The sequence below is a fragment of the Leucoraja erinacea genome, chromosome 6 (assembly GCF_028641065.1).
Source record: "Leucoraja erinacea ecotype New England chromosome 6, Leri_hhj_1, whole genome shotgun sequence".
NCBI classification, from domain to species: domain Eukaryota; kingdom Metazoa; phylum Chordata; class Chondrichthyes; order Rajiformes; family Rajidae; genus Leucoraja; species Leucoraja erinaceus.
The window spans coordinates 47,522,442-47,548,074 of record NC_073382.1 but is presented as its reverse complement, the minus strand read 5'-3'; the positions used below and the strand labels follow the sequence as shown (position 1 = coordinate 47,548,074).

The window sequence follows — 25,633 nt, the reverse complement described above, 5'->3', positions numbered from 1 at the left end:
CTAATCTCACCTGCCCATGTTTGGCCCATGTCCCTTTAAACCTATCCAACATGTATCTGTCCAAATGTCTTTCAAATGTTATTATCTACCTCAACTACCTCCTCTGGCAGCACGTTCCATATACCCACCACATCTGTGCAGTAAACGTTGCCCCTCAGGTTCCTATTAAATCGTTCTCCTCTCATCTTAAACCCATCTCCCCAGAATCTTAATTCCCCTATTCTGGGTAAAACACTCTGTGTATTTATCCTGTGTATTCCCCTTGTGATTTTACACACCTCTAAGATCACCCGTCAGCCTCCTGCACTCCAAGGAATAATGTCCTAGCCTGACCAACCTCTCCCTCTAGGTCATGCCCTCGAGTCCTGGCAACATACTCGTAAAAATTATTTTAAATACAAAATATTTGTTAATGTTTTTCCACGAAGTCTAAAGTGATCAGGTTAAATTCTGGTAACATTTCTCTAAAATGAAACAAGTTAGATTACACAAGTGGAAAAATAAGTGATACATAAAATGCTGGAGAACGTTTAGTGGGTCAGGTAGCATCGCTGGAGAACAGAGGTAGGTGATGTTTCTGGTCAGGACCCTTCTACAGACACTTGAATTTCAGACATTTACAGTATGTTGGATGTGACTCAGTGCCCCGAGTTTGAGGTGTGGTGTGAGCAGAAATCCTCTTTTTTTTCTCCAGAGATGCTGCCTAACCCGCTGAATTACTCCAGCACTTTGTGTCCATCTTTGGTACAAACCAGCATCTGCAGTTCCTTGTTATAACAAGTTATACACAACTGATTTTAATCTGATTTCATTTTTAATTTAAAAAAGATACTCGGCCTGGCAATTAGATTGAGTATTACAAATCTTTTGAAAACTAGGTTGGCAGCCCATTGTAATTTCCAGAGCACACATGAACTTTAAGTGTTACAAGTTAAAAATAAATGTTACAAGTCAGTACAGGAGGAATTCATTCTTTACTTTCCTAGTATTGTTATTGCAGATGATTCTGGAATGATGTGTCAACTAGTTCAGTCAATGATACGGTTATCTCAAAATCACAAACTGATTTTAATACTATTTACAGGAAGATATCATGCACTTTACTGGATAGCACACAACAAAAAGCTTTTCACTGTAGCTCAGTACACGTGGCAATAATAAATGAGACTAATTAAAATTGATTGAAACTGACATCGGTCATCCTCATGATCTAAGTTTTCTATGGGAATTGCAACATTAGCCTTACAATAAAATGTTAAGAACAATTGTATTCCTCAAGCATTCTGATTCCAATGTTTAAGAAGGAACTGCAGATGCTGGAAAATCGAAGGTAGACAAAAATGCTGGAGAAACTCAGCGGGTGAGGCATGGAGCAAAGGAAATAGGCAATGTTACTCTCCTCCGCCTAGCGGATGTGGTCCTTCCCCTTAATAACTTTTCATTTGACTCCTCCCATTTCCTCCAAATACAAGGAGTAGCTATGGGCATGCGCATGGGCCCCAGCTATGCGTCTGAAGAAGGGTTTCGGCCCGAAACGTTGCCTATTTCCTTCGCTCCATAGATGCTGCTGCACCCGCTGAGTTTCTCCAGCTTTTTTGTGTAGCCTGCTTCTTTGTTGGGTACGTCGAACAATCCTTGTTCGAGGCGTACCGTGGCCCTATCCCCAAACTACCTCCGCTACATCGACGACTGCACCCACACACAACTCACTGACTTCATCCATTTCACCACTTACTTCAATCCATCATTCAAATACACCTGGTCCATTTCCGACATTTCCCTACCATTTCTTGACCTCACTATCTCCATCGCAGGTGATAGACTACTGACCACCATCCACTATAAACCCACTGACTCCCATAGCTATCTGGACTACACTTCTTCCCACCCTGCCTCCTGTAAGGACTCCATCCCCTACTCCCAATTCCTCCGTCTACGCTGCATCTGCACCCAGGATGAGGTGTTCCACACCAGGGCATCGGAGATGTCCTTATTCTTCAGGGAACGGGGGTTCCCCTCTTCTACTATCGATGAGGCTCTCACCAGGGTCTCTTCTATACCCCGTGATTCTGCTTTCACTCCCCATCCCCCCACTCGTCCCCCTTGTCCTCAACTTCCACCCTACCAGCCGTCACATGCAACAAATAATCCTCCGACATTTTCGCCACCTCCAACGTGATCCCACCACTTGCCACATCTTCCCATCTCCTCCCCGTCTGCTTTCCGCAGAGACCGCTCCCTCCGGAACTCCCTGGTCAATTTGTCTCTTTTCACCCGTACCACCCCCTCTCCGCGCACTTTCCCTTGCAACCGCAAGAAATGCTACACTTGTCGCTTTACCTCCCCCCTTGACTCCATTCAAGGACCCAAGCAGTCTTTCCAGGTGCCTCAGAGCTTCACCTGCACCTCCTTCAACCTCATCTATTGCATCCGCTGTTCTAAGTGTCAGCTGCTCTACATCGGTGAGACCAAACGTAGGCTTGGCGATCGCTTCGCCCAACACCCCCGCTCGGTTCGCAATAACCAACCTGATCTCCCAGTGGCTCAGCACTTCAACTCCCCCTCCCATTCTGAATCCGACCTTTCCGTCCCGGGCCTCCCCCATGGCCAGTGGGGCCCACCGTAAATTGGAGGAGCAGCACCTCATATTTCGCTTGGGCAGTTTGCACCCCAGCGGTATGAACATTGACTTCTCTAATTTCAGGTAGTCCCTACTTTCTCAGTGAGTTCCCCTCCCCTTCTCAGCTCTCCCTCAGCCCACTGGCTCCACCTCTTCCTTTCTTCTTTCCGCACCCCCCCCCCCCCCCCCCCCACATCAGTCTGAAAAAGGGTTTTGACCCAAAACTTTGCCTATTTCCTCCACTCCATAGATGCTGCCTCACCCGCTGAGTTTCTCCAGCATTGTCTACATGTTGATTCCAATGTTTGATTTCTCAAGCACTCACCTTTAATCTTCCTCTTGTTGACATTATTATCAGCTTTATGTCTTTTCTGCAACAGAGCAAACAGAATTCAGTGCTTCAAAGGTAATATAATTAATTACAACCCAAGATTATTTTGAGATGAAAGACAACTCAAGAATGAATGATGCATCACTAGTTTTGTGTAATAAGAACAGAAAATGCCGAAAACTTTCAGGAGGTCAAACGCCACGTGTGAAAAGTGAAATAAAGTTAACAATTCAGGTTGATGAAAATGAAAGAAAACAAGTTAGTTCCAAGTTGCAGAGACGGTGGCGCAGCGGGTAGTGCTGCTGTCTCACAGTGCCAGAGACCTGGGTTCAATCCTGGCTTCTGGTGTTGTCTGTATGGAGTTTGCATGTTCTCTATCAAACTAAAAACTAAAATCTGAACCATTTTGACAGGCCAACATGCTCCCCTACACTGTTAATTCCAGGCCACCAAGACAGCATAATAAAATCTGTACAACCTGCTGAATGTTTACTGAACACGTGAGACCAAGTTTTATTTTATTACCCCACAACTGGAAGTTCCCAGCCAATTTTCCCACCCATCTACAGAATAACAACCATTGCAATAGGCCACATAATGAGAGATTGCCATGTTACACAAAATGTTTTTATATATTTGGAAATCATTTGGGACGGTACAGTGTGGCATGGGTAATGTTGCTGCCTTACAGCGCCAGAGACTCGGGTACGCTCCTGATATTCTCCCTGCGACCGCGTGGGTTTTCTCAGGGTGCTCTGGTTTCCCCCCACATTCCAAAGGCGTGGAGGTTTGTGGGTTAATTAGCTTCAATAAAAAGTGTAAATTTGTTCCTATCCAGGTATCTGCCCAAGTGTCTTTCAAATGTTGATATAGTACCTGCCTCAACTACCTCTTCTGGCAGCTCATTCCATACACCCACCACCCTCTGTGTGGAAAACGTTGCCCCTCACCTGCCTAATTAATCTTTCCCTCTCACGTTAAATCTATTCGGTGCTGGCTAGAAGGGCCAAATGGCCTACACCTGCACCTATTGTCTAAACCCATGTCCTCTGGTTCTTGATTTCCCTATTCTGGGTGAAAGACATGCATTCACCCCATCGATTCCCCTCGTAAACCTGTCCCACCTCACCTCTAAACCTTTCCTATTAATGTGCCAAATATTTTTTTAATGCTGTTATTGTACCTGCCACATCTACCTTCTCTGGTAGCTCGTTCCATATACCCACCACCCTTTGTGTCCCTCAGGTTCCTATTAAACCTTTCCCCTCTCACCTTAAACCTATGTCTTCTGCTTCTTGATTCCCCTACTGTAAATAAAGCACTCTGTGCATTAACTCTATCTATTCCCTTCATAATTTTATGCACCTCTACATGTGCAGGTGGGACCAGCGTAGATAGGGCATCTTGGTCTGCATGGGCAAGTTGGTCCGAAGGGCATGTTTCATTCTGCATGGTTCCAAGTCACTGATCTGAAATGTTATCTTTGATATTTCCCCAAAGCACGATCATCGATACCCAAGTATTCCCAGCATTTGGTTCTAATTTATGTTTTGCTTTTGGAATGAATATGCTTCAATGTTTGCCATTGCTTCGTTGGAATTCAAATATTCTTACATTCCTCATGAGAGGAATAGATTGGGTGGAAGCACAGAATCTCTTGCCAAGAGTAAGGGAATCGAGCACCAGAGGACATGGGTTTAAGGTGAGGGGGAGAAAGATTTAATAGGAACCTGAAGGGTAACCTTTTCCATATAAAGGGTGGTGGGTGTATTGAACAAGCTGCTGGAGGAGGTAATTGAGGTAGGTACCAACGCAACGTTTAAGATTTATTTAAACAGGTACATGGATAGGATAGGTCTACAGGGATAAGACAGGTTTACATGGATAGGACAGGTTTACATGGATAAGACAGGTTTACAGGGATAGGATAGGTTTACAGGGATATGAGACTACTGTAGATGGGACACGTTGGCTAGTGTGGACAAGTTGGACCGACAAGCCTGTTTCTACGCTGTATGACTAGAGGAATACCAATATCATAATTCTAGTGTAGAGATCCTGATGTGAGTATACAATTAGGTGGAGACAGTTATACAGAATGTTAATGGATACTACTTATAATGCAATCCAATTTCTGCATGCACACTAATGTGAGATGGTTTACAATTCAATTTGGAACTGGAGTTTTATTTATACTTTAATGGGTTTCCAAACCCATCAATCTTGTTTGGGTTCCAGATAATAATAATACATTTTATTTATGGGCGCCTTTCAAGAGTTTCAAGGACACCTTACAAAAATTTAGCAGGTAGAGGAAAAACATGTAAGGGGAATGAAATAAATAGTAGAGACATGACTAGTACACAAAGTAAATACAGAATTCAATACAAAACACAGTATGAGGCAATTAATGCACAGATGAAAAGGGACGGCACGTGTGGCTAAGGATAGGCAGAGGTGAAGAGATGGGTCTTGAGGCGGGACTGGAAGATGGTGAGGGACACGGAATTGCGGATCAGTTGGGGGAAGGAGTTCCAGAGCCTGGGAGCTGCCCTGGAGAAGGCTCTGTCCCCAAAACTGCGGAGGTTGGACTTGTGGATAGAGAGGAGACCAGCTGATGTGGATCTGAGGGACCGTGAGGGTTGGTAGAGGGAGAGGAGGTCAGTGAGATATGGGGGGGCCAGATGATGGAGGGCTTTGTAGGTGAGGACCAGGATGTTGTAGGTGATCCGGTGGGAGATGGGAAGCCAGTGAAGTTGTTTGAGGACTGGAGTGATGTGATGCCAGGATTTGGTATGGGTGATGAGTCGGGCAGCTGCGTTCTGGACCAGTTGGAGTCGGTTGATGTAGGTGGAGCTGATGCCAAGGAGAAGTGAGTTGCAATAGTCCAGTCAGGAGGAGATGAAGGCATGAATGAGTCTTTCAGCAGCGGGCGGTGTGAGAGAGGGTCTGAGTTTGGCAATGTTGCGGAGATGAAAGAAGGAGGGTTTAATGACATGGCGGATGTGAGGCTCAAGGGAGAGGGTGGAATCAAAGATCACGCCAAGGTTGCGGGCCTGGGGAGATGGGGAGACAGTGGTGCCGTCGATGGTGAGAGCGGGGTTATTGATTTTGTTGAGTGTGGCTTTGGAGCCTATGAGGAGGAATTGGAACGTTGTCTTATCGCTGTCTTATCGCAGCTTGCTTTCAGCCATTTTGTTTTTTGAGAGATGGCTGCTTCATCTCTGACCATTTTAAACGGAACAAAGAAATAAGAAATGTAAATTTACCATTTATCTCCAAAATAAATAGATTTTCCTCAGTTACATGTCTGTAGCTGTGAATGATTTGTAAGGGTGTCAGAGTTTATGTAGAGAAAGCAGGAGAATGCGGTTGAGAGGGAAAGATAGATCAGCCATGGTTCAGCGGTGGAGTAGACTCGATGGGCCAAACTCGATGAGCTCCTATGACTTATGAAATCAATCTAATGAATGCACAAATCTATAACAACACAGATGAAATCTGCCATTAATTGTTCTCAAGCAGTGTCAATATGGGCTTAAAAAAATGTTTGTTCAATAAACTCAGCCAGATTGAGAGGTATTTTTATAATTATGATTATCTTATGTATTGACATGGATAGAAAATCGGTTGGCAGACAGGAACCAAAGAACAGGTATTAACGGGTCCCTTTCAGAATAGTAGGCAGTGACTAGTGGGGTGCCGCAAGACTCGGTGCTGGGACTGCAGCAATTTATAGGTATCTTAAAATACTTACCTTCAGCGGTGCTGCAGTTCTGCCGCTGGCCATGTGAGCATCTTTGGCGCCTTTGAGGGAGGAGGCGGGATTAAAATGCCGTTTTCCCCTGCCTGTCCGAGATATATTTCCTCGGGCTGCTAGCTGATGCTGAAAAATTGTTCCGACTTGCGTTCTCAGAAGTTTTTTAAATGGGATTATGGTCCCATATGAGCCGTCAGTTTTTCGTGCCAATATGGGGTTCAAATTCACCGCAAACCGCAACGTTCCAATTGATCGCCTTCCACAAAAACCCACTCGCAAGATGATTAAAATGGCCATTAATTTACGGGAATTAAACATTAAATTCCTTCCATTTGGCCTATAAATTCATAACAATGAGATTTTAAAATCATGTTATATTGTGAATTCTTGTGTGAATGTTATTTCGACACTTAGGCTATTTAAAAATGTTAATCTTTTCTTAAGAAATGGATAGATGTTTAGATCTAGTAATTGAATTTTGTAATTAGCTACAATTAGATAACTAACTAATTATATGCTTTAATTTCAGGTCATCCAAGTAAGATTGTTTCATATTTGTTTCAGAATGTTTCAATCTATAATAACTGAAGATTTCTTTCAGTTCTCGTAATTTTTAAGAAAGTTATGGGCTTTTGACTGTCCTCGATCACAGCTTTTGTGTTAAGTCAATGGAAAAGCAATAGGGAACAAGATGCTAATTTCAGAGTATGAAAATGGCCATAACTTTTTTAATACTGAAGATATGAAAGTGAATTAGGTGTCAAATTAAACTTTTTATGCTTTATCTGATGGGATAAATTGCAGACTTGATTTTTTAAATCTAAAAATTTTGTAACATTGCTACAATTTACAATATACATTAATTATTTAAATGAAGGAACTAAAAGTAACATTAGCAAATTTGCAGCTGGGTGGCAGTGTGAACTGTGAGTAGGATGCTATGATTATGCAGAGTGACTTGGACAGGTTGGCTGAGTGGGCAGATGCATGGCAGATACAGTATAATGTGGATAAATGTGAGATTATCCACTTTGGAGGCAAGAACGGGAAGGCAGATTATTATCTGAATGGTGTCAAGTTAGGAAAAGGGGAAGTTCAGCTCGACCTGGGTGTCCTAGTTCATCGGTCACTGAAAGTAAGCATATAGGTACAACAGGCAGTGAAGAAAGTTAATGGCATGTTGGCCTTCATAAAGAGAGGAGTTGAGTATAGGAGCAAAGAGGTCCTTCTGCAGTTGTACAGGGCCCTGGTGAGACAGGGCTGGAGTATTGTGTGCAGTTTTGGTCCCCTAATTTGAGGAATGACATTCTTGCTATTGAGGGAGTGCAGCGTAGGTTCAGGAGGTTAATTCCCGGGATGGTGGGACTGACATATGATGAATGAATGGGCTTGCATACTCTGGAATTTAGACGGATGAGAGGGTATCTTATGGAAATATATAAAATTATTAAGGGATTGGACACGCTAGATGGAGGAAACATGTTCCCAATGTTGGGGGAGTCCAGAACCAGGGGCCATAGTTTAAGAATAAGGGGTAGGCCATTTAGAACTGAGATGAGAAAAAACATTTCCACACAGAGAGTTGTGAATTTGTGGAATTCTCTGCCTCAGAAGGCAGTGGAGGCCAATTCACTGGATGCATTCAGAAGAGAGTTAGATAGAGCTCTAAGAGCTAACAGAATCAAGGGATATGGGGTGAAGGCAGGAACGGGATACAGATTGTGGATGATCAGCCATGATCACATTGCATGACAGTGCTGGCTCGAAGGGCCGATGGGCCTATACCTGCACCAAGTGTCTATGTACAGTATCTATATATCTATATGTATCTTTCATGGTAATAAGATAACTGCTTTCACTGAATATGGTTAGAACCAGATAAGAAGATATTTACACAAGATCAAATAGTAGAGGGTATAGATTTGAAGGAGATTATTTTCGCTGCAGTGTGAGTGGTTGAGGGGAGACCTGACAGAGGTTTCTAAAATGATGGGAGGCATAGATTGGGTAGACAGTCAGAATTTTTTTCACCTAGAAAAATGTCAAAGACTAGAGGAAAGAACTTTTAGGTGAGAGGGGCAAAATTGAAAAGGTGATGTGCAGGGCAAGTTTATTATACGGAGGGTGGAGGGTGGTGGGTGTCTGGTACGCGCTTTGTGTGGTGCGCCACGGGTTGTGGTGTTGGCAGATACAATACTGGTGTTTAAAGAGGTCTTTAGATAGGCACGTGTATATGCAGGATAGGAGGGATACGGATTATTTGCAGGCAGAGAGGCAGTTTAATTTTTGCATCATGATCGGCACAGACATTGTGGACCCAAGGACCTGTTCTTGTTCTGTACTGTTATATGTTTTATATATCTGCGTTTGTCCACTATCCTCGACAATTAGAGACAAAGAGTTCATCAACACCAAGGCCTTTTGCAGTCTTTATTTAAAATCATTAACTCTATGTTCAACATCCATTTTGGCTTTTGGTAAAATCCATCGCTTACTTTGGTTTGACTGTCCCATCCGACCAGCGATCCCTGTACACTAGCACTATCCTGGGACAATTTGCTATTGGCACTATCCTGGGACAATTTATTGAAGCCAATTAACCTACAAACCTTTACATCTTTTGGAGTGTGGGAGTAAACCAGAGCACCCGGAGAAACCCCTTGCAGTCACAGGGAGAACGTACAAACTCTGTATAGACACACCCAGACCCAGGACCGATTTTGGGTCCCTGGCGCCTTGAGGCAACAGCTCTACTGCTACGCCACTGCGCTGCCCTTGAAATTCATGAAGTAAATCATGCTAATTGCACTGTGTTTACAACTGAGGAAGCTTCATCAATTTCCATCACATTACCAGAAGCAGTTCTACATTTTTATGCAGTAACATAATTAAGTCAAGTAGTCTCCAAACCACAAGTTAATGGATTCCTGAGCTCTCAAACAATGGAATTCCTCTCAGCATTCAAAAAAGGTCATCTGATAGTTATTAATACATCTTATATTAAGTGTGAAATGACTACAATACTCACATAATCTTCAATGATTTCTTTGATGGCAGCAATTGAGAGAATGAAGATGAGTGGCATCAGAGTTGTATACCTCCCTGTAGGAGAGACATCTGGAATTTGCTGAAACAAAGAACACTTAGCTTTACCAAAAATACGTCAGAGGTAAATAATAACCAACATCAATGTAGTGTATAAAATCATGAGGGGAATTGATTGGGTGAATGCACAGAGTATTTTAGTCAGAGTAAGGGAAATCACAAACCAAAGGACATGCGGTTTAAAGTGAGAGGGGAAAAATATAGTCGGAACCTGAGGGGCATCTTTTTCTACACAGAGGGTGATGGGTAGATGGAACCAGCTATCAGAGGAGGTAATTGAGGCAGGTACTATATAACACCATTTCAAAAACCATTGGACAGGTACATGAATAGGAAAAGTTTAGAAGGATATGGGCCAAATGGGGCAATGGTCAGGATGGGCAGGTTGGGCCGAAGGGCCTGTTTCCAGCCAAACAACGCTATAACAATGAGAATACAACGTAATATGTTGGTCTAAACCGTTCTTCTTGGCATCAGTATTTTGACCTTAGCTATTTCTAATCCATATCAATGACTTTGATAAGGAGACCAAGCACAGAGAATCCATATTTGCAAACAATATTAATAATGGCTGAATAAGCAGAGTGGAGCACATAAAATTGGACACTCAGATTAAATTATCAGGCAACTGAACCATCTTATCAACAACGAGGGAGCAGTCCAGAGCTACCAATTATCTCACCGGAGACCCTTGGACTATCTTTAATTGGACTTTGCTGGACTTTATTTGACACTAAACATTATTCCCTTCAGCCTGTATCTGTGCACTGTGGACAGCTCGATTGTAATCATGTACAGCCTTTCTGCTGACTGGTTAGCGTGCAACAAAAGCTTTTCACTGTACTTCATAAACTAAACTAAATTAGAAAGAATACAGCAGCTCCAGACTTCCATTTTCAATGATTTAATGAATAAATGAAGACATTGGCAACACCAGCTTAGAGAATATGCCTAGTTTTGGAAGCTTAAAGAGGATGCTTTTAAGCTGGAAAGGATACAGACAAAATTCACATGAACATTTCCAGAAGTGGATGGCTCGATATACTGTACAAAGAGAGAATGGGACTAGGTTGGGATTGTTTTACCAGGAATGTGGGAGGCTGAGGGTGGCACAGTCAACCCACTGAGTCTGCACCAATCAGCGATCACCCAAACTCTTAGTTCATACCTTCACACAAGGGCTAATTTACAGGAGCTACAGTAATTAACCTACAAACCTGCACATTTTTGGAGAGTGGGAGGAAACCACAGCACCCGGAGAAAACCCACGCAATCACAGGGAGAATGTACAAACTCCACACAGACAGCACTCGTAGTCAGGATTGAATCCAGGTCAAACTTTTACCACACTCTGTATCAAACAATGTTTCCTTACTTTACTGCCAAGGGCCTAGCTCCAATTTTAATATTTTGCCAACCAACTCCAGACTTCCTAATAAGCAGCAATATTTTTTCTGCATCCACTCTACCAGTAAACCATAAACTTAAATAACTGTGATTGCCTTTTAAAGCAGGGAAGAGATCCCAAGTTTGCATTATCGATGGGAAATGCTCTTGTTACAATAAACTCTTTGAACTTGGGTCTCATTCTGGTAAATCTTCATCATACTCTCAAGGCTAAATATATCTTTGTCTGGCGCGCAGAATTGTTCTCAATCTTCAGTGTGATTGAGCGAGGACGAGTGGTTTTAAAAAAAACTGTAGGTGCTGGGAATATAAAACAGAAAAAAATATGCTGGAAATACTCTAGTCAGTCAGCAACAAGAGAAAACAAAAAAGTAAAAGGGAAACAGATAACAGACTTTTAACTGAAACCTCAACTCTAGGTTTTGGTTTATTATTGTCACGTGTACTTAGGTACAGTGAAAAGCTTTGTTTTGCATGCTATCCAACTAAAACAAGTAATACTGTACATGAACACAATCAAGTCAAACTCAAGTACAATAGGTGGAGCATAGGGGAAGATAGAATGCAGAATATAGTTCTCAGCATTGTAGCGTATCAGTTCCAGAGATAATGTCTAATGTCCGTAATGGGGTAGAGATGAATCGGACAGTACCCATTCAAGATGCTGCCTGATTTGCTTTGTATTACCAACATTTTCTGTGTTTATGTTAGGACGAGCGACTTCTTTTTTTGTAAACCTGCATCTGCAATTCCTTGTTTTCAAGGATGACAGAGGACCCTTGGATGTTATCTAACCAGATGATTTTTCATGATGCTCAAGGAGTTTCTTGATCGCAATGTTTAAGAAGAAACTGCAGATGCTGGAAAATCGAAGGTAGACAAAAATGCTGGAGAAACTCAGCGGGTGAGGCAGCATCTATGGAGTGATGGAAATAGACAATGTTTCGGGTCGAAACCCTTCTTCAGACTCAGTCTGAAGAAGGGTTTCGGCCCGAAATTCGCCTATTTCCTTCGCTCCAGATGCAGCCTCACCCGCTGAGTTTCTCCAGCATTTTTGTCTACCTTCTTGATCGCAATATCAGCTTTTATTTTCAGCTTAAGTAACTGAATTGACATTCTCTCTCAGCCGCAGGGGATTCAGACGCAAGAATCATTAGACTCGGGCTCCAGCCACTGATTAAATACCAAATAAATTATGATCTTAATATGTGATTCAAAGTTCCTTTTATTGAAAAAGGAGAATGAAAATTCAATTTGTGTGTATATGAGCACACTTAGTAATGCAGCAGCTAAGTTAAACTTAAATTTGATTCCTTCTTTGAAAACCCAATCTGCATCACATCAGTTTCCATGCAGATGGGATGTCTTGCCATTTGCCTCATAATCCTTGGGCTTGGATTAGTTTAGTTTCGCTTAGAGATACAGCATGGAAACTGGCCCATCAGCCCACGCCGCCCACCGTTCACCCAATCTCACGAGTTCTATGTTATCCCACTTTCATAGTGATGAAGAGGAGGGTATGGTGATTGGGGCAAAGGTGGTAGTTAGTTGAGGGGAGAATCCTGAAGGGTTCCTAAGGTGATCTCTGTGGAGGCATCTGGGAATCAGGGAAACATTTGGAACATCGTGAACAGTTTTGGGCCACAATATCTCCATGTACTGGAAAAGTCTGAAGAACGGTCTCGACCCAAAACGTCGCCCATTCCTTCTCTGCAGAGATGCTGCCTGGTCCGCTGAGTTACTCCAGCATCTGGTGTCTACCTTCGAAGGATGTACTGGCTTTGGGGAGGGTCAAGAGGACGTTTAAGAGAATGGTCCCAGGGATGAATGGATTAAAGAAAGATGAGCATTTGATGGTTCTGTGCCTGCACTCGCTGGAGTTTAGCAGGATAAGGGGAGATCTCATTGAAATCACTGGATAATGAAAGACATGGATAGAGTAGATGTGGAAAGGATGTTTCCACTAGTGGGAGAGTCTAGGACCAGAGGGCACAGCTGCAAAAAAGAATGACGTCCCTTAAAATGGAGATGAGGAGGAGTTTCTTTAGCCAGAGGGTGGCAAATCTGTGGAATTCATTCATACAGACGGCAGTAGAGGACCTGTAATTTTTTAAGGGGGAGATTGACATGGGTATTTTTTAAGGGGGAGATTGATAGGATCTTGATTAGTAACTCCACATCTAGTCTCCATATGTTCATAGACACAAAGTGCTGGAGTAACTCAGCAGGTGAGGCAGCATCTCTGGAGAGAAGGAATGGGCAACGTTTCAGGTCGAGACCCTTCTTCAGACTCTCCCATAGCTCCGGGCCTCACTCACCCAGACCTGCAATGGACCGCAACTGCACTTTATCAATATACCTCCTCTCTCCATATGTTCATAAGTCATTGGAGAAAAATAAGGCCATTCAGCCCATCGAGTCAACTCTGCCCTTCAGTCCTGGCTGATCTATCTTTCCCTATCAACCGCATTCTCCTGCCTTTTTCCCCATAATCCCTGACATCTTTACCTATCAAGAATCTGCGCTCCAGTGGAACCTACCCTATATAAAATATGTCCCAAATGCCACAATTGCCGGTATGAACCAAAATGACTGTTGGGCAGACCAACAAACCAAAATACCACACAATAACCACAACAAGCCAAACTAGTAGTCGCATAATAATAACTATACCAATAAAATATTGTGTGGTATTATTATAAACCTTACAAAAATAAATGCAAGAAAGATTACATAATCAATGACAATGTTCAAAATAAACATGAATAGAAAATTACCACACGGCCATCATTTTATTGACATCACTTAACAATTTTTATTATTTTTAACGATTAATACTCAGTCAAGGCACCATGCGCAAGAAAATACTAGTAGAAAATACTAGTAGAAGTGGCTTAAATTAAAATGGAATCCCACAGAAACATGACCAAGTTACACTTACTTGTAATAATGCTATAAAGAGAAAGAAAGCATTTGCAGCTCTTCGGATCTGTTCATACAGGAAGCGAGGCAGAAATGTTATCACGCTATATTTTGCAGTGCTGTTAAAAATGAAAAACGGATAGTGTATTAAGAGAAAAAAACAATTCAATAAAAAAAATACATGGCATCCTAAAACAACCTTGAAAGGAAACAATTCCACAACGAAAAATGTATTTCTTCCCAAGGACAAAGAATAATCAGCGTGGAAGCAGGGAACTGCAGATGCTGGCTTACAAAGAAAAAAGACACCAAGTACATCGAGTAAAAAAAGTCTGAGGTAGAGTCCCAACTGGATCCCACCTCTTCCTGTTCCCCAGAGATGCTGCCTGATCTGCTGAGTTACTCCAGCACTTTGTGTCTTTTTTAAAAAAAGACTAGAAGTCGGTAACTGAAAGAGAAAATGTTAAAGATTTCAAGCACAATTCGTCATTAGAACAGATGATAACTCTGAAACAGGATTTTGACTGAACCATTCTGATCTTCTATTTCTTGGAGAAGATGCGAGAGGTTGACAGCCCCGATGCCCCAGACTTAAAAACAACTACTTCACCACGACTATCAAACTCCTGAATCAATCCTCTTTCACACTCCCTTCCTAGAAGTTGCCATGTACTCTTAGACTTCAACTCAGCCTCATTCATTTATTCCATTATCCTTCAGATTGCACCAGTTCTATTGTTTTGCACTCGTTGTACTTATCATTATCACGTGTACTGTTTACTCCATGAGTTCCATGTGAACAAGGAATTGCATCGTATCTTGGCATAAAGGGCAATAAGGTGAAGAGTTGCTACCTCAGAGCGCCAGGGACCCAGATCCAATCCTGCCTACAGGTGGTATATGTACAGAGTTTGTACTATGACCGCTCTCCACGTGGGTTTTCATGGGTGCTCTAGTTTCCTCCCACACTCCAAAGGCTTATGTTAATTGGCTTCTGCAAATTGTACAATTGTAATGTGTAGGATAGTGCTAGTGTGCAGGATGATCGCTGGTCAGCATGGACTTGTTTGGCCAAAGGGTCTGTTTTTACACTGTATGTCTAAAGCCCAAAGTCACAATAAAGTAATCGGCTCTGTGGAAGCAGTATTCCGAATCCTGAGTTTCATAAATTACTACAGTAATGGGCCTGTCACACTTTTAAGCGACTCTTTAGGCGACTGCCAGGGAATAGTTTTAATGGAATTCACCTACGACACCTGGCGACAACCTACGACAGCACCTTCGACAACCCCTACGTCAACCTACAACAGCAAAAATTGTCGCCACTGTCGCCGAAAGGTTTTCAACATGTTGAAAATGTTGCGGCAGTTGCCTGTAGTCGCCCAAAAATCACCTAAGCAGGCTCATAAGGATTTCATGGCGGGGTGATCACTGGTCAGCACGGACGCAGTGGGCCGAAGGGCCTGTGTCCGTGCTGTATCTCTAAAGTTTAGAGTATAAAATCAAAGGTTATGGGAAGAAGGGAGGGGAATGGGAGGGAAAATTAGATCAACAATGATCGAATGGTGGAATAGGCGCGATGGGCCGAATGGCCTACTTCTGATCCTATATCTGATAGTCTTATGGAGATCACAGAATTAGGCAAAATAAAAGATGCAGTCTGAATGGAGAATCTTTAAGAATCTTTTGCTGATCAGTGAGTTTACAAATTTCACTAGAAATAGTTTAACGTAGAGTGCTACTCAGCTCTTAACTACCTTCGGAGGAGTTTTGCTACTGCAAAGATTGCTCACAGCAAAGAAAGCTTCACTTTGAAGTCAGCAGTCTTAGAGTTTAGAAATACAGCATGGAAACAGGCCCTTCGGCCCACCTAGTCCATGCTGACTGGCGATCACCCGTTCACACTAGCTCAATGTTATCCCAATTTCCCACCCAATCCCTGCACACCAGAGGCATTTTACGTGCAATTTACAGAGGCCAAATAACCTACAAGTCATTGGGATGTGGGAGGAGACCGGACAACCCGGAGGAAACCCACCTGGTCACAGGAAGTACATGCAAACTCCATGTAGACAGCTCCCGAGGTCAGGATTGAACCCAGATCTCAGGCAGCAACTCTATCTGCTGTACCGTGTGTTGTGTGTTGCCCTTAGTAGCAGGTCAGTGGGAGAGTCCAATTTTCTTGGTTGTTTTCTCCTGAATATTCTTGATTTATTCAGTTCTCATTGCTCAATGAAGAATTCAATAAAATTTGACAACTGAGTTTGTTAACAATAGTTCTGTTGAATCATTGTAGTTTCTGCATTGTAGTTGCTATACTTAATTATTTTTTTAAATCAAGCAGAATCTTTCTTTAAACATTTCTCTCTTTGCAATCATTGGTTGATTTATGAATGTTATTCATCTCACTGTAAAACAAGTTTCATATTTTATTTGGCATGATGATAATTAGATCCTTGGCACATGACAGCAGGCAATTGTAACATGATCAAATGTAATCAAACTTCATGCAGTGTCACATCATTGAATACATAAAATATTAAAGACATCAAAACAGCTGTCAACTCTTCAGCTCAATGTGCTTAATTCTCAGCAAACCATCAGCTTTATTTTGTTGGCCACACAATTGTCTTAAATGCCTAGTTTTCAGACTTGGCCTTTGTAAACTTTTCTAGTTGTAGAAGTTCAGGTTCACAAGACGCAGGAGCAGAAATTGGCTATTCCGTGGCTGATCTATCTTTTCCTCTAAACCCCCATTCTCCTGCCTTCCCCCTGTAACTTTTAGACTTTAGCCACCGAGTTGCCCAGCGATCACCTCATTCACTAACCTACACATACTCGGGCCAATTTTACAACTTACCAAAGAAAATTAACCTATAAACCTGCATGTCTTTGTGGGAGGATACCGGAGCACCTGGAGATAACCAAAGCGGTCACAGGGTCAATGTACAAATTCTGTACAGACAGCACCCGTAGTCAGGATTGAACACGGGTCTCTGGCGCTGTAAGGCTACAACTCTACCGCTGCGCCATTGTGCTGCCCCCTAAACTTGACTTGGCCTCCACTGCTGTCTGTGGCAATGAATTCCACAGACCCTCTGGCTAAAGAAATTTCACCTCATCTCCTTTCTAAATGCACGTCCTTCTATTCTGAGACTTAGCCCGCTGCTCCTAAACTCTCCTAGTAATGGGAACAAAGGGGATTTGGAAAAGAATTGTGGAACAGATGCAGGCACTGCCAGTAGTAAAGTCCTCCATGGATCTATCATCCAAAAGCAATAGTTTTTTGACATGTTCTAATGACCATTAACCCCAGATTCTCCTCAACCAACCTGGTCATTCTTTCTTCCCCCTGTTCCCGAATGGCAGAAGGTACAGAAGCCTGAAAGCACACAACACCAGACTCAGGAACAGCTTCCTCCCCTTATCAGTCTTCTGATGGTCCTTCCATAAGCTGGGGTACTGTCCAATTCACCTCTACACCATTGCGGACATTGGACTACGTCTATGGAACTGAAGCCAAGATCATATTGAATGGCGGTGCAGGCTCAAAGGGCCGAGAGGCCTACTCCTGCACCTATTTTCTATGTTTTTATGTTTCTAAGCGTTGCAATACTGAGAACTATATTCTGTACTCTGTACCTTTCCCTTTGCTCCATCTATTGTACTTGAGTTTGGCTTGATCGTATATTTAGTTTTGGTTCAGTTCAGTTTAGTTTAGAGATACAGGGCAGAAACAGGCCCTTTAGCCCACCGAGTCCGCACCAACCAGTGATCCTACACAGATAGGGACAATTTACACTTATACCAAGCCAATTAATCTGGAAACCTGGACGTCTTTGAAGTGTGGGAGGAAACCGAAGATCTTGGAGAAAACCCACAGGGTAACGGGGCAAACGTGCAAACTCCCTACAGACAGCACCCGCAGTCAGAATCGAACCCGGGTCTCTGGCATTGCAAGTGCTGCAAGGCAGCAACTCTACTGCTGCGCCACCGTGCTGCCCCATGATTGTACTTATGTGTAATATTATCTAATTTGTTTGGATAGCATACAAAGCCAAGGTTTTCACAGTATCTCAGTACACCTGACAATAATAAACATATACATTGAAATTTGCCACTGTAACACTAGTCAAATAATCTGTCCTGGACAAGCATTGGGTAGACCAATGAATTAGTGTTATGATTTCATGCCTCACCTTTCCCCGCCATCCGTCAGCCATCTCACCCCATTGAGCCCTGTCTCCTGCTCAGCGGAACTGTTCACAACCTTGGTATCTACATGAATACCCAAGGAGGCTTCTAGTTCAGCCGCATCACAAGGTTTCAGTTTATTGTTGTCTCGTGTACAGTGAAAAGCGTTGTTTGCTGTCTGTGGGGGGCAAATCATTGGGTATTTTTAAAGCAGAGATTGATAAGTCCTTGATTAGTAAGGTGTCAAGGGTTACGGGGAGAAGGCAGGAGAATGGAGTTGCGAGAGATACACGATTGAATGGCGGCATAGACTTGATGGGCCGAACGGCCTAATTCTGCTCCTATGACATGCTCTTGGTAACATGTTCAGTACAGACATTGTGGGCTGAAGGGCCCGTTCATGTGCTGTACTGTTCTATGTTCTATCCCCATTTCATTAACTTTCATTTGGAAAGCAGTTGGAAATGTTTTTTTTCATTGTTTGATTTCCATCTAGTTTATTATTTATAATCTTGCCTTTTATCTATTCCGATATACTAGCTTTAGCACTGAAGGAAAACTAAATTGTTAGATTTTAAACATCCCTCAACTGACCTCAGCTGCCAAGACACTTTCCAGCACATCTATAAAAAATACCCAACTGAATCAGCATTTAGTCATAGTGGTTCACGAATGGGCTAAATTGTTAAATCAATCAATTTATCCACAAAACACAAAGTGCTGGAGGAATTCTGCAGGTCAGGCAAAATCTGTGGAGAGAATTGGCTGATGACGTTTCAGGTCAGGGGGAAAAAAAAGGCAAAAGTAACACAGCGAGTGAGGCAGCATCGCTGGAGAACACGGAGCGGTGATGTTTCAGGTCAGGACCCTTCTTCAGATTACAGTCTCCGATCTATTTGGGCAACAGACAGTGGTGCAGCTGGTGGAGCTGCTGCCTCACAGCTCCAGAGTACTGTGATCGACCCTGATCTTCAAGTTCAAGTGAGTTTATTGTCATGTGTCCCTGATAGGATAATGAAATTCTTGCTTTGCTTCAGCACAACAGAACATAGTAGGCATTGACTACAAAACACATCAGTGTGTCCATATACCATTATATAAATATCTACACACATGAATAAATAAACTGATAAAGTGTAAATAACAGGTAATGGGCTATTAATGTTCAGAGTTTTGTCCGAGCCAAGTTTAATAGCCTGATGACTGTGGGGAAGTAGCTATTCCTGAACCTGGTCGTTGCAGTCTTCAGGCTCCTGTACCTTCTACCTGAAGGTAGCAGGGAGATGAGTGTGTGGCCAGGATGATGTGGGTCCTTGATGATACTGCCAGCCTTTTTGAGGTAGCGACTGCGATAGATCCCCTCGATGGAAGGGAGGTCAGAGCCGATGATGGACTGGGCAGTGTTTACTACTTTTTGTAGTCTTTTCCTCTCCAGGGCGCTCAAGTTGCCGAACCAAGCCACGATGCAACCGGTCAGCATGCTCTTTACTGTGCACCTGTAGAAGTTAGAGAGAGTCCTCCTTGACAAACTGACTCTCCGTAATCTTCTCAGGAAGTAGAGGCGCTGATGTGCTTTCTTAATAATTGCAGCAGTGTTCTCGGACCAGGAAAGATCTTCAGAGATGTGCACGCCCAGGAATTTGAAGCTCTTGACCCTTTCAACCATTGACCCGTTGATATAAACGGGACTGTGGGTCCCCATCCTACTCCTTCCAAAGTCCACAATGAGTTCCTTGGTTTTGCTGGTGTTGAGGGCCAGGTTATTGTGCCGGCACCATATGGACAGTCGCTCGATCTATTTGGCTTATTTGGCGGTTGTATTGGCATCATTTGAGTTTGTTAAAATAAATTGAGATGCAGCAACCATGTATGACCATGTTAAAAAAAGTTAAAGAAATCCCAATCTGAAATGTCGTCCATCTAAGCCCTCCAGAGATGCTTCCTGAGCTGAATGGAGCTGCTCCAGCACTCTGTATTCAACGCAAGATTTGAGCAGCTACATACAGTTCCTTGTGTCTCTAAAGTTCTGCATTTGAACATAATTTTTTTTGATTGATCGACCGTTCGATGAAAGGTACAGAATGGAAAGAGACCCTTCGGCCCACCAACTCCACACTGACCATCAATTACCCGTTCACACTAGTTCAATGTTTCTCATACACTCCCTACACACTAGGGTCAAATTAGAATGAGGCAGCAGCTCTACCGCTGCACCACTGTGCCGCCCCTAATTCATGCAGCGCAATTCATACAAATCATTTAATGTATCAAGCAGCTCAAGAACCTGCTTAAATGGCAAATTTTAAGTAACTGATGCAGGCATTAATCACACTCACAATACAATGAACAGTAGCTCTGAAATTTAACTTCATCACAAGCATCAACTCTCTCTTCCCAAACCAAAATTATCCTTCCACCGCATCAGCAAGCAGGTTTAACCAGCGTGTCCAACTCAATTTTACAAACATCTTTCTGTCCCCTTAAGTTGATTGGTGCAGGGTTTACCTCATTATTTCTGACACTTATTTGTTACCCATCTCAAATTGTTATTGGTTAGGCACAGACTAATTTAGTTTAGTTTTGGTTTTGTTTATCGTCACATGGGGGAAAGATGTAATAGGAACTTGAGGGGGTCACACAAAGGGTGGCAGGAGTATGGAACAAGCTGCTAGAGGAGGTAGTTGAGGCAGAGGCAATCGCACATCGAATAAATATTTGGACAGGTACGTGGATAGGACAGGTTTAGAGGATTGTGGCCCGAACGCAGGCAGGTGGAACTTGTGTAGATGGGACAGGTTGGTCAGAGTGGGCAAATTGGGCCGAAGGGCCTGTTTCCACACTGTATGACTCTATGACACTATGTACCGAGGTACTGTGAAAAGCTTTTTAGTCATGTGCGATGCAGTCAACGGAAAGACTATACATGATTACAGTCCACCAGTCCACAGTGCAGGGTAAAGATATAGGGTAAAGGGTATAATGCTTAGTGCAAGGTGAAGTCCAGTAAAGTCCAATTAAAGATAGCCCGAAGGTCTCTAATGAGGTAGATGGCAAGTCAGGACTGCTCTGTAGTTGGTGACAGGATGGTTCATTTACCTGATAACAGCTGGGAAGAAACTGCTGCTGAATCTGGGGGTATGCGTTTTCACACTTCTATAGCTCTTGCCTGACGGGAGAGGGGAGAAGAGAGAGTGTTTTTGCACTGTATATTTTCTATGAACCTCCACATCCAATTGATCTTTCCTCCCTGTGAACATCATGTACATTCCACAGGAGAGATGACTGCACAACACATTTCTTACATTGTCGCTAAATTAAGCACATTAAAAAAGGGCCATTTATGAAACTAACTAAAATTGGAAGCATGAAAAACACAAATTGATGAGTAAAAAATGATTTCAACATTGTAATTTGATTTATTATCATTTAGATGATGTACTCTACTTTTAGATATTTTCCTATGCTGGTCTCCACAATTTATCTGTTACTGACTACATTTTTGTTTTCTGCCGATATTTAAGTGCAGTTTAAAGAGTTTGATTCTTACTTTAGCATCAGATAGTGACAGACTGGGCCAGCTTCTGAACTGTCCATTCACCAGCTAGAGAGCTGTCCTGAACTCCAATCTACATCATTGGAGACTTTCGAACTATCTTCAATTGGTCTTTATCTTGCACATAAACGTTACTTCCTTTATCCTGTATCTGTACACTGTGGCCGCTGACTGGATAGAACGCAAAAAGCTTTCCCCTGTATTTCATTACACGTGACAAAAGTAACCCAAACTAAACTAAAAGAAAATGAATCAGGATTCACGGACACGCAAATGGAAATTACAATCCAAATCCAGGAATTCCAACTCTTTTTCCCATCATCATTCATTTCTTAAAAGTGTTAATTCCTTTCCCTGCGGATTACAATTAGGAGGTTTCTCGCTGTGAAATGTGTTCTCCACAGTTTCAAATCCGATTTCCACTTAGAGATGGTAGAGCTGTTAATTCTCTTGCCAACATTATCTGTTGCTGAATAGTAACAAGGAAATGCAGATGGTGGTTTACAATAAAAAATACACAAAGTGCTGGAGTAACTCAGCAGATCAGGCAGCATCCATGTTCTCCAGAGATGCTGAGTTACTCCAGCACTTTGCGTCATTATCTGTAGATCAGCAAACAAAAAAGGAAATGCTTCAGGAAATGCTTCAAACAGAGACATACTGCAAAATGACACAATTAACTGTGAAGAAAGAAACTGCATATGCTGGTTTATACAGAAGATAGACACAAAGTGCTGGAGTAACCTATCTGACACCATTAACTGTTGGAAACACAAATAACTGCAGATGATGGTTTACAAAAAAATGACACAAAATACTGGAATAACTTAGCAGCTCAGGTAGTATCTGTGGCAAACATGGATAGGTGATGTTTCAGATCAGGACTCTACTTCAGGCTGAAAAGGGGACCGGCCCAAAATATCATGCAAATATCAGGTAGAAAGTTATAGAACCAAGATGTCATAGATTTAAGGTGATGGGGGAAAGATTTAAAAATAATCTGTGGTGTAATGTTTTGACACAAAGGAACGAGCTGCCAGAGGAAGTAGTTGAGGCAGGGACTCTTGCAACGTTTAAGAAACAATTATACAGGTTCACAGGATTATGCAGGAAGGTGGGACGTGTAGATGGAACAGATTGGCAGATGTGGGCAGGTTGGGCTGAAGGGCCTGTTTTCACACTGTATGATAATCACCTATCCGTGCTCTCCAGAGATGCTGACAGATCTGTCGAGTTATCATTAACTGTTTTTTCATTGGTTCGACTTTGGAAAGTCTAGAACCATCACTGCAATTTTAAATTTCAGATATCACTACTGGAGAACAAATACAATTCTGAAATGCTCAGCTTCGGACAGAACGTTATTACACTTCAAGAAACATTCAACTGAATGCCATAGCGATAACATCTGTAGTTCATTTACAACACTAGAAATAGCTTTGGGTTAGAGTTACAGTGTGGAAACAGGCCCTTCGGCCCACCGAGTCCACGCCGACCAGCAACCACCTATCCTTTCTATCCGACATATTAGGGACAAGTTACAGAAGCCAATTAACCTACAAACTTACACGTCTTTGGATCGTGGGAGGAAACTGGATCACCCTGCGAAAACCCACGCAGTCATAGAAAGAATGTAAAAACTTTGTACAGATAGTACCCAAGGGCAGGTTCAAACCTGGGTCTCTGGCCTTGTGAGACAGCAAATTTACTGCTGCGCCACCTTGCCGCTCAAAGTAGCATCCACATGAAAGAAAAATCAATCCAAAAGCATATGTATGGTGCATCATACACTTTGCACTGGACAGGAGAGCTCTGTCACAATAGTTTAAAACACCCCTCTCTTTTCTGCATAAATGCTGCAATTTATACCAAAATTCAATGAATCCGAGCAAAGCATAATTGGCCTAAAATACCAGATAATCAGAGATTTCACGATCATCCATTTGAAAGCAAAGATAGACTCAAAGTGCTAAACATTTGACAGGATGGGTGACATTTCGGGTTGGGATTCTTCTTCAGAAATTAGTTTGAAGAAATGTCCCAACCCAAAATATTACTTATCGTTTTTCTCCAGAGATGCTGCCTGACCCGCTGAGTTACTCCAGCACTTTGTGTCTATCTTCGGTATAAACCAGCAACTGCAGTTCCTTTCTACACATCTGATTGAAGGCCACTGGTTAGCAAACACATTTGATAATTTAGAAAGCCTTCATCTTTCAATACAGTGCAATCTTTGAGCAGATATTTAATCATTTGCCAAATAATATTTCAACTCAAATCTCCCAGTTTCACCTTTCACGACTTAAAGAAACAAACTCATTGTGAAGAATATGACATTAAGTTCCAGACCAACAAGCACGAGTTTCATTCATTTCTCTTAATAATGCTCTTTGCAACAAGTGGGATGTGTACACTAAATAATTCAAAGCTTACATCTCATCTGTGCGGAGAAACATTTAGCCTCTCTAAACAATCCAACCCACAAAATAAAAATGGCACAAAGTTGCCAAGACCTTCTTACCTGACACGATTGTCACAATATTTAATTATCTGAGGTAGATTAACGTTAATAATTCTGGTAAGATGATCAGACTCTGAAGTTGCAGTTCCAGACATCTCATCATCAGCTTTCTCGTAGCCCAAGGTCGAACAGCCTGGTGTTGAGACAGGAAAAGAAGCAGCTCAGTGACTTGGAGCAAACAGAATGAGCGTTTGACTGATACCACATGATTTTAAAAGTTTGATAAAACATCGGGATTGTACTCACAGTAAATTAAGCCGATGAGAGTGCCACAAAAGCTCAGTATACAATGACTGACAGGCACATAATGTTCACAGCTATCAGCAGCCGTGCAGGTTTACTAAATAAATAACCGTCCCAGTGACAACAACGCCTTTTAGTACAAAAGGAATTATTTTATCAGACCAATGAGGAGATGGGAATTGATGGAAGAGGCCGCTGCACCAGTGAACGGCCAGCGTCCCAGTCAGATAAATGGCTGCAATGCAAAAGCAGACCAGGCCAAGTACATTTCCACTCAACCAGTGTAATAAATAATGCAAGCTGATAAGGAATACTTAAGTGGACACTAATGTAATAGTAAGGATTTCCCTTTCCAATATCCTGGGATCCACAGAACTGCGTGGCAGTGCACACAATAAGCCCATCTGTCAGCATTATACCCAGGCCTTCGCACCATAATTGCTTGCCTTTTTAAAATATATGTTAGTCTGTGTATATGTATATATACACACACACAAACACACACACACACACACACACACACACACATATATACACAAAGTATATCTTAAATATTAAAATTAAATATATATTTTTAAAAATCATATAGAATTTAAAAATATTTATGTATTTAAATTTAATATGTCAAAAAACACATTATATACACATATATACACACATATGAGTCTAAAGAAGGGTCTCGACCCAAATGTCAACTATTCCTTTTCTCCAGAGATGCAACCTAACCCACTGAGTTACACCAGCATTTTGTGTGCACACACAGTGGCACAGTTTGTATGTTCTCCCTGTGACTGTATGGGTTTTCTCTGGGTGCTCCGGTTTGGGATCAGACAAACAGGTTTGTAGTTTACTTGGCTTCTGTAAATCATATATGATCCCTGGTGTGTAGAATAATGCTAGTGTCGCTGGTCGCCCCGTACACTAGGCTCACACACACACACACACAATTGTTGTTGTTTATTATAGTGCTTATAGAG

The 25,633-nt window shown here is 42.3% G+C and overlaps 1 protein-coding gene across 5 annotated transcripts in view; it reads right to left on the bottom strand.

The window, feature by feature from the left end:
• The window catches only part of atp8a2 (ATPase phospholipid transporting 8A2), a 279,344-nt gene that overhangs the window by 192,038 nt on the left and 61,673 nt on the right, over nucleotides 1–25,633 (bottom strand). For 3 of the 5 annotated variants that reach the window (XR_008723613.1, XM_055636930.1, XM_055636932.1), the window contains exons 2-5: nucleotides 24,414–24,546; nucleotides 14,165–14,264; nucleotides 9,740–9,838; nucleotides 2,946–2,991 (exon numbers count right to left, since the gene is read on the bottom strand). Coding sequence is in view for 4 of the 5 variants with exons in the window: in XM_055636930.1 (XP_055492905.1) it covers nucleotides 2,946–2,991; nucleotides 9,740–9,838; nucleotides 14,165–14,264; nucleotides 24,414–24,546 (378 nt within the window). In the remaining variant the exon portion in view is untranslated. Of the gene's footprint in view, nucleotides 1–2,945; nucleotides 2,992–9,739; nucleotides 9,839–14,164; nucleotides 14,265–21,435; nucleotides 21,506–24,413; nucleotides 24,547–24,659; nucleotides 24,887–25,633 lie in introns of those variants that run through there. The other 2 variants (XM_055636931.1, XM_055636933.1) reach the window with 2 other exon arrangements.